Below are 9,684 nucleotides of genomic sequence, written 5' to 3'. Positions count from 1 at the left end.
ATTTGGACACGGCAGAGAAAGATGGATATTATGTTATGGAAAGTGGAATCTAGGCATCTAGCTACCACTCGCTCAGATCTCACACGGAATGCAACAATTTGGGAACACTAATCCATATCCTGTATATACCTTTGTTCGAATAAAGTTTTTAATCGTATGTGCTTGCAATTTCTAATCAAGAAAAAATATATTATTTACTTTCCTTTCCTTATTATTTGAGAATTATTTAGAATATCTTTATAATAAAAGATCTCACCCTAAATATTGACAAAAGATCAATATATATCGTGATTTATTTTCCCCCAATTTAACCACCAACATCCATTATGCTATATAGATTTCCTCGCATCCAACACCCCTTTCGTACGTACTGTAGTATAAATACAAAAAAATGAGAATAATCCTCTGCAGATTTTTACTAATAAAAGTGATTAACTAGACAACTTGTAGTCTTGTTCAAAAGTTACGACGCCTGAGAGATTCGAACTCTCGCGGGGAAACCCCATGTACTTAGCAGGCACACGCCTTAACCACTCGGCCAAAGCGTCAGTTAATATTCTAAACCATATTTCACTAAATATAAAAACAATATTGTTGTTCACCAGTGCACTCACCATTTCCTTCACTGCTTGGTTCATTTTTGATATGATGTTTTCTTCTCATTTTTTCTTATATTTTTTTTCCAAATACATATATTCATTTTTTAAAAAAATTATTTCTATTTCTATATCTAATTCTAACATTACTCAATTATATTATCAACAAATATATACACCTAATTGAATAATATAATATTTTTAATTATCAGTATAAAATAATTAAATTTAAGAAATATAAAAGACTGTGAAACAGGAGACAATAGTGTTTATTGAGCAGATAGTGAGTTTTTTAATTTTGATATGAACCCGTTGATAGAGTATAGCAGCGATATGGGAGTTATTGGTGTTTCACGGATTTGTGACGGCTGGGTAGAAGAAATCGGTGGCACCAAGTGGTAGGAAGCAAATCGGAGGCACCGATTTCAGGACGCGGATGGTGCACAAATCGGTGGGACCGATTTGTGTTCCCTGTCCACGCGTCACGCATGCAATTGCCTCCCGTGACTCCCTCATCCAAAAGAGTAACCCCCATTCAGTAGTATCCCTTTTACTCTCTTTCACTCTCGTATCCCTTTCACTCTCTTTCACTCTCGTCTCCCTGCACACACTCAATCCCACCACTTGCTTCCTGCATCACCATTGTTGGACCACAACAATTCAAAGAAAATGTTAAGAAGACCAAAAATTAAAGAAGTAAATCAACCAGAGTTTCATATTGTTGATTATCTTGGAGATCCAAATTATGTAAGTTTTTATTTTTTAATAATCTGATTTAATAATAATAATAGTGATAATATTAAATTTGATTAGCAATATATATTATAATGGCACTAAGTAGAGATTAATCATGTATGTGTGTATAATTTTATTATTAGGTGGTTAGAAATAGAAATTAAAATGGGAATTAATCATGTATGTATGTATGTATGATATGGTATGGTATGGTAAGCTCTATGGAATAATTGGATTTTTTTTTATAGTTAATAAATGAATGAAAGAAGAAGGAGAATGAGATCAAATCTGTACATACTCTCTTAGAGTAGAATAATATTGTTGTTATTATTATTAGCAGTAGTAATTGAGTTTAATAATTTATTATGATTAATAATAAAAATTTAATAAATTATTTTATTTATGATCATTAATAATTGAATTTTAATTCATTAAAATTTAGACAATAAATTAGTAGTAACTAAATTTAGATTAGAAAAATAAAATTAGTGTGTTGTTTTACGAATAAATAGTTTATCAGTTGTGAAATTATTCTGGTTAGTTAGTTAAGGTTAAATAATTTTTGTTATAAGGTAATGAATATGATTGAAGGATTTTTGTATAACAGATTTACTGTGTATGTTTGAAATGCAATTATGATGAAACTAGTTATAATGGACATGTAACGATAATTGTGTTTTTGAGAATATAGTTATATTATACTGGTACTTATAGCGGAAATGTGATATTGTAGGGTTCACGGATGTTGATGTGTGATCATTTAAAGTCGCCGGATCCATACAACCAAATTGTTGAGTCACACTTACGCGAGACTGGATTTTATTATGTTTCCCAAATTGGATTTATCCCATGTCAGTGAGCAATGATTAATGCTCTGATTGAGAGATGGCGGCCTGAGACTCACACGTTTCATTTTTCGGTTGGTGAGTGTGCCGTGACCTTGGAGGATGTGGCGATAATTCTCGGTCTGTCGACAAATGGTCTTCCGGTTACAGGACCGACCATGAGTAGTTTTGATGCTTTGGAAGTCAAGTGCTTGCACCAATTTGGAGTTGCACCGAGGAAGACGGAGTGTAGAGGGAGCTTTATAAAATTAACATGGTTTAGGGGCTTGAGAGATCGTATAGTATTAAATGATATTGTGCACATTCAGATGTATGTAAAGTGTCATATAATGTTGTTATTTGGGATAGTTCTGTTTGGAGATTAGTCGAGTGCAGCTGTGCATTGAAAATTTTTACCTTTGCTCCGTAACTTTGGTCAGATCATACAGTTTAGTTGGGGTTCGGCATGCCTGGCACACTTGTATAGATCATTGTGTAGGGCAACTCGTGTCGACTGCAAGGAGATGGACGGTCCATTGACACTGTTGCTTACTTGGGCTTGGATCCGGCTACCATTTCTAGGGCCGATTCCCGGCAATCCCCGAGTGTTTCCAATTGCAAACAGGTAAGTTTGATTAAAGTATGCATTGAAAGAAATGATAGAAATTGTTTTTTATTTTCCACAATATAAGTTAACTAATGGATTGTCCGACGGTATGTGGCGTAACTGGGATCGTGAAAACTATGCCTACCGATATAATTCGCTTGCGCACTACAGGAGGTTGTTGGATGATCAACAAGAAGGACATGTATGTTGGTAAATTAAAGTACCGTATGTAACTTGTTTAGTGAATTAATTGTTGTGTAATCATCTGAGTGGTTCGATGTGTCCAGCTTGTTTGGCAGGCTTATGGCATTGCAAACATCGACCCAGACGTGATTCCTTTAGACATCCATCATAATTCGGTTATCTAGAGTGCCACGGTGCCACTTATATCTTTTGAATGCATCGAGTGGCATGCATCTGATAGAGTCAGGAGGCAATTTGGATTGAGTCAGGGTGTTCCTAATCAAGAGCGAGATCTAGGTGCATCACATGGCGAAGTTTTAACTAGACCTAAGAATCAAGATTGGGCCAATACCCACTCTTATTGGGTGATGCAGTGGACCAATCGGTATAGTCACACTCTCTCTGATGACTTGGTGCATTTACATTATCCATTGAAAATTTATATGCATTGGTACCGACAAGCATTTGGTGACCACTTGCAATTGTCGAACCTTGTATTCAAAGAGAATCCAGAAGGTTCTCCACCACCACCGGCACCGGTACTTCCATCAACACCGCCACAACAGGGGGTGGGTATTTTGTACCATATGTTCCTGAGACGCATCCGTCTGATTATTTTTTAGCGTCAGTCCCGGTACATCAACAGTATTGGGGTGGTCGGCAGTTTGAGTATGGAGAGCAAACTTCATTCAGTCAGCTGCTTGGTTTTATGGCATCAGGGTTGCAACACTCACATTAAGGTAATTATGTTGACATTTCCACCGACTATCAAGCACATTCAGGAGGGATTACTCTAGGTAGGAGGTCATTGGATTCAAGACCTCGGGTTCGCACTTTATCTGCTAATTCTGGTGCCAGAATGTCTGTTGACTCAAGCAGAAGTGCTGAAGGGGCGGGAGGGATTATACAGAGTGGAAACCCTAGACATATTCCGATGAGTCTGATTCATGAGAGTAATAGGGCAGTTGATGATGAGATTGATAACTACCTAGTAGACCAAGCCCCATTACTTCTCTCAATAGCTGACCTAATAAAATCGTGTCGGTCAGAAATAAGTCCCACACCATCACGTGTCACCACATGTTGATGCAAGTTACTAAGGAAAAAGTATCATGCATCAGAAGTCTCTCCCTCCACTATGGCGAATGCAATAGGCACGATGTTGTTATTACCATCTTGTGAGACTGCAACCAATAAACAACCCTTGTATTTTCTATACAAATGAGTCCCGTCCACCTGCACCACTGGCTTGTAGTGTCTGAAGGCCCTTATACAAGGGTAATAACTCCAGAAGACTCTATGCAGTACACGTATATCAGGAACCAAATCATCTCCCTGGTAAGCAGACATTGTTTCAAAGTGAACCACTGCTGATGGCTCCTTGTGACACATGGCCTCAATCCATATGGGCAAAGCTTCATATGATGCTTCCCAACCTCCAAAAATTGATTCCACCGCCTGCTGCTTCGCTAACCAAGCCTTGCGATAACTGATGGTGTAGTTAAACTTTGACTGGACTTCAGCAATTACTGATTTTACCTTTATAGACGGGTCAACCTCTACCAACGGCTTAATTGCTTCTACAACTGTCTTGGAATCCAACTTCGAATGGTCTTGAGAAATAGTAGACCTGGTACAAGTGTGACTTCCATTGTACCTCCTTATCTCCCAACAGTACTTCTTCTGCATTTTGGTAACCCTGATCAACCAGTCACAACTATTCCCATATTCTGTACATTTGGCATAGAATGTCGTCGGTTCCGACTCATATACCCGATAGTCCACACCTCTCTGGATGGTATAATCTTTCATTGCCTTGATTACTGCCTCCCTTGAACTGAATTCCATCCCCACTGTGAACTCACCATCCGCCACAACAGGAGGCACTGCATACATCAAAATTAATAAACACACTTTACCATGTAAGATCATTGCAGTCTTATTTTTTCGCTATTCCATCTACGTAAAGAACAACTAAATATAATTCATAACAAAGAACTATTAATTAATAAAAAAATCAAACGCTATGGTCACAAATGCCTAGTCACATATCACATACATTACTCATCCGACTTATTGATCTGCTACTTCAGAATTTCACATAGCTACCTAGGTTTACGCACCTGTGTTCATATACTGCGGAAACTCCGGTGCGTGCATAGCCTCCAAATCCAACGACCGCATGAAAGAAGGCTCCTAAAACGGATGTGGGTTTGCTAGTGCATTTGTAACTTCCGCCACATCTGTGTTCATGGCGCCGCCAGCTTCATCTTCGTCTTCACCTGGATCGACGATCTCATGTTACTTTCAAATTCATCTTCGCTTTCACTATTATAATCTTCCAATTCAATGTTACGATCCGTTTTAGATTGCTCAAACTCAATATATAACTCGATGCACGACATTTGGTGGCGATTTTCCATGTATATTGAAAACATTTCATGCATACTCGCTTCGTCCGTCACGTACTTGGTATGAAATTGAACAAACCCACCAAACACAAATAAAGGATACCTGTACAAAATACATGATACTCTCCTACATCTTTGAGAATCTATCTTCTCACAAATCACACCTTTCAATTCCTCAAATGACAATGTGAACGGAATAATAACATCTAATAGATTTTCACACACAAATTGAACTCCCTCATATGTTTGCAATAATATCTGTCCGTAATAATAAATCTTCAACACAACTTTATCATCCATAACACTGCACATACTTAACTATTATCAACCTTATAGAAATTTATTTTACAAACATGAAGGAGAAGATTCAGAGAAGAGAAGAGAAGAAGATGAACATTAGCTGAGACCGGCGATAAAAAAATGAGGGTTCTGTGAGCTCTTTCCAGTTTTTGTATGCATTAACGGGCAAATCGGACGGACCGACCGCGTAAACTCCCAAATCAGTGGGTCCGATTAGTTCACCCCGGATTAAAATAAATTTTTTTGTCGCCAGTAATCGGTCCCACCGATTACTGCACTCTTCGGGTAAAATATTTCTCCACCCAAAAATCGGTGCCTCACACAAATCGGTGCCACCGATTTCATACTGCTCAACGTTTCCCTCACACAAATCAGTGGGTCCGATTTGTGTTCCTTTCTCTCTGTTTAAAATCGGTGGGTCCGATTTTTTCTCCTCAAGATTTCAAAAAGCAACACTGTCATAGCAATATAAATCACCCATAATAATTATATCCCAACTTACACCCCCAAATCATATAAAAAAAATCAGCCGCAGATAGTATGTATACAATTTTCTGTAGAAAAAAAGAAAATCTCTAAAATATAGTTTACCCCCACATTGTTTACTGCCATAGTTCCGTTGAAGTTTAGTAAAGACTAAAAAGCAAAAAAAAAAAAGTGAATTATTTTTCCATTTTCTACTACAGTACTACTAACAAATTTTTGCATGCTTTTTTTAGAATTTAATATAAAAATGTAATAATGAACCTTTTAGTAAAAAAAAAAAAAAAAGGCCTATTAAGCTGAGGCACCACCATAAGAGAATCGCAGATGCGTGTGGCAATCACTATACCGACTTATCACCAACACTGCTATCACTGCCACCGCATCTACACTTCATTCGTCTCCGCCGCCGCCGCCACGAGCAGGAGGAGGAGGAATACAACCATGGCCAGCACCAGCAAATCAGGGGAATTCACCACAATCCAAGAAAAGGTCACCTTCGATAAAGAGATTAAGAAGAGCAAGTTCATCGCCATCGCTGGCCCCATCTCCGATGAGAAATCTGCCATGTCTTTCCTCTCTCAGGTTCTTTTCTTCCTCCATTCTGCACTTCCCTTTGTTCTCTTAAAATTTCTTCATGCGAATTTTGTTTTACCTCATTCATTGATTGTTAGGTTCGGGATCCGCGTGCTACCCATAATTGCTGGGCTTATAAGGTACAATAAATGTCGGTATTTTATTTTTTCACTTGTATGAAACACTGAGTGGAAATTGGAAAGCTTGTTATTGGCCACTGTTTTGTTTAACCACAATTTTGGTTATTTTTATTGCTTTCTGTATGAGAATTTTACCCAAAGGATAATCAAATTATTCAGGTGATTGTAGCTTGTGAACGCGTGTTACTATCTTTTGTTCATCAGTTTTGCCATCTTATGTAACAGGTTGGGGAACAGTATCGGTCCAATGATGATGGCGAACCTTCAGGTACAGCTGGGAAACCAATACAATCTGCAATTGATTCTTCAGGAATAGATAGAGTGATGGTGGTTGTGATCAGGTTAATACTTTCACAACTTCTACTATCTTTGTTTCCTTGACAATCTAACGAAGGACACAGTATATAACTATATATATGCTTTAAGCATTGAGCTGTTTTGATTTGGGTGTTGAATATGGAAATTGGAATAAAATTTGTTTCATGATCTTATCGTCTCAGATACTTTGGAGGTATCAAATTAGGCACAGGTGGATTGGTTAGGGCTTATGGAGGAGTTGCATCAGAATGCTTGCGAAATGCTCCAAGATGCCTTGTGAAAACAAAGGTGATTCTTTCTTAGACTCTAATCCATCCAGTTTTAAGAACATATTATGCATCTGGAGGGTCAATTTTTAACTCTTATGAAAAATGTAGGTCCCGATGGGAGTAGAGGTCCCTTTTGACCTTCTGGGAGTTCTATACCATCAGGTTAGTTCATGATGATCTATTTACTGATATTGTACAATATTTCTCATCAAATTTTATATGGAGAATGCTTATTGTTTTGTCATAAGTCATAAGTCATAACTAGCCCTGTGAATGATGGAATTTTATGTAAGCTTTGAGGAGCATATTTGGTTTCTTTTTCTACTTATACTTCCCTTGCTATGTGGTCCCTTGTCTCTAGCATTGTTGCCACTTTCCGTAATGTCTAAAAAGCATAATTGGCTTATGTTTCTGTATGCTGGAGATGCTGGTGAAATTAAGCTAGTTCGGGTTTCTTTTTGGTTATTTTTTTAAAATTACAATTATGTCTACATGCAGCTTTTATTTTATGAACTATACATGTGTTTCAAATCAGCATCTTATACTCACGCCTCGTGTCATTTTCAGCTGCAATCTTTTCAAGTTGAAGGTATCAAGCAGGATTATGATACTGGTAAGGATGGCACAACTATGGTTACTTTTAAAGTTGATTTTGACCAAGCTGAAAAATTGGAGGAAGCAGTGAAAGCCAATTGTAGCCGAGAGTTGAAGTTTTTTAAGCGATGAGACTTGAAAATGAGGATTGCAATTGTAACTTTCTTTTACATTGTAGATACATCTTCGCTACATGATGTGATCATGTAACAGTTATGGCCAGTAAAATTCTTTTGTTACCTCTACCCACATTCGTGCTGATGATAGGACTAATCTGCTGACACGCCCTAGGTGTGCTTGTGTAACAATCATTTAGAAATGTATTTGTGATTTAGCAATTATGTTACATAATTTGTAAATTCAGTAGAGCGTTTTACAAGTCTACATAGAGAATACATTTTCCTTGCAGTGCTATGACACTTAGCTGCCATAATTGATGGCAGCACCTAGAGTTCTAGTAATTGATAAACTGATATTTATGTCTGATAGCACAAGAATGAATTTGGATTCTCTCATGGTGAATTGAACATGTCATATTGATATATCTATCATTGGTTACTCATCTCCTTTTACTTTTTTACTTTCGAAGTAATTACATCTAGCAACTAATTACAAGGGGTGTTAAATAAAGTGTTAGCTGTTGAACAGACTAAGGAAGAAAAGCAAAAGGAAAAAAGTGTTGGCTCCACATAATCCACCACAAACAAAAAGACCTAAACCATTTCATTCATAATAATATGCACAAAAATTACATTTTGTTGCGGCATTGCAGAAAAATACTGTATACTATAAGCAATGCACGCTCCTCTCCCCAACAGATAGATCAAGCTCACAGTAAAAAAATAAATAAGTCAACTACTACATTCTACACTGCTTACACCATGCTACAACGTTCCCAACAAAAGGAAACAGCAAAGTATTAACCTTCATCTCAATATCCACATCATTGCAACGAAAACATGAAAGTGCATTCTTCTTAAACATATGCAAAACTACAACACCTCTTCTTCTGCATCCAAACCAGAGTTATTTATGGGATCAAAAGACTTCATTTTTACCCTCATTGCCGTAGTTTTTATTCTCATTCTTCTCTTCCCATTTCCCTGAAATCCTTTCATTCCATTCCTCTCAAGAACCCCACTTTCACACCAATCCCTAATTCCATCATCAGTGTCAAAACGGCGCCGTTCGTCCCCCATTGGGTACCTCAACGGCAAGCTCACATTGTAACAGTAGTACTGCTCTTTCCCGTTCACCATCCTCTCCGGCGAAGGCGGCTTCACAGCCACACCGTGAAACGCCCGCCGGCAAGTCTCACACCGGAAGGCGCAACCCTCATACTTCCTCTCGTACTCATGCAGATACCAGCAGTAAGGGCACATGGTCCAGAACGTAGTCGCCACGCTCTCCCTTGGCGCGTCGCCAGCACGATCCTGCGACGGACCTTTATCGTCGGCGCCGTTGCGGTGTATGTTGGAGAGGACGAGCCAGGCTTCGCGCACGCGCATGAGCGCGTCGTCAGCGAAGGGGAGCTTGTTGGCGTTCTGGTCAAGGAGGCGGACGAGTGACTTGAACTGCCGACGCGCGAGGTCACGGTTGGAGGCGTCGGCGGGGCGGAGCTGGAGAATGGCGGGCCAGTCAGGGTGGC

At 38.6% G+C, this 9,684-nt stretch overlaps 3 protein-coding genes and 1 non-coding gene across 5 annotated transcripts; 1 reads left to right on the top strand and 3 right to left on the bottom strand.

Moving 5' to 3' along the window:
• Positions 1 to 466: 466 nt before the first annotated feature.
• Positions 467 to 548, bottom strand: TRNAS-GCU (transfer RNA serine (anticodon GCU)). The gene has a single exon. It is a non-coding gene; the product is annotated as a tRNA-Ser (tRNA).
• Positions 549 to 4,055: 3,507 nt separating this feature from the next.
• LOC107481152 (uncharacterized) lies at positions 4,056 to 5,368 on the bottom strand. The gene is made up of 3 exons (XM_016101368.3): positions 5,228 to 5,368; positions 5,069 to 5,141; positions 4,056 to 4,831 (listed from the first exon to the last, which is right to left on the bottom strand). The coding sequence occupies exons 1-3, from the start codon at positions 5,366 to 5,368 to the stop codon at positions 4,056 to 4,058; spliced, it is 990 nt and encodes a 329-aa protein (XP_015956854.3).
• A 1,067-nt stretch (positions 5,369 to 6,435) lies between these two features.
• LOC107481374 (uncharacterized) lies at positions 6,436 to 8,415 on the top strand. Of its 2 annotated transcripts, XM_016101656.3 has the most exons (6): positions 6,436 to 6,724; positions 6,814 to 6,855; positions 7,081 to 7,196; positions 7,356 to 7,461; positions 7,551 to 7,604; positions 8,010 to 8,415. In XM_016101656.3, the coding sequence occupies exons 1-6, from the start codon at positions 6,467 to 6,469 to the stop codon at positions 8,166 to 8,168; spliced, it is 735 nt and encodes a 244-aa protein (XP_015957142.1). In that variant the 5' UTR covers positions 6,436 to 6,466; the 3' UTR covers positions 8,169 to 8,415. The 2 variants fall into 2 exon arrangements, with proteins under 2 accessions (XP_015957142.1, XP_015957143.1); XM_016101657.3 differs by lacking the exon at positions 6,814 to 6,855.
• Positions 8,416 to 8,729: 314 nt separating this feature from the next.
• Positions 8,730 to 9,682, bottom strand: LOC107481191 (uncharacterized; the record flags this gene model as incomplete). Its single annotated transcript, XM_016101408.3, has 1 exon — positions 8,730 to 9,682. A coding segment is annotated over one exon (654 nt), but the record flags the coding sequence as incomplete, so codon positions are not given.
• Positions 9,683 to 9,684: the final 2 nt, after the last annotated feature.

Source organism: Arachis duranensis, chromosome 3 (genome assembly GCF_000817695.3).
Source record: "Arachis duranensis cultivar V14167 chromosome 3, aradu.V14167.gnm2.J7QH, whole genome shotgun sequence".
NCBI classification, from domain to species: Eukaryota; Viridiplantae; Streptophyta; class Magnoliopsida; order Fabales; family Fabaceae; genus Arachis; species Arachis duranensis.
Note: the sequence above shows the minus strand (reverse complement) of the source record. Positions and strands in the feature narration are given on the sequence as shown.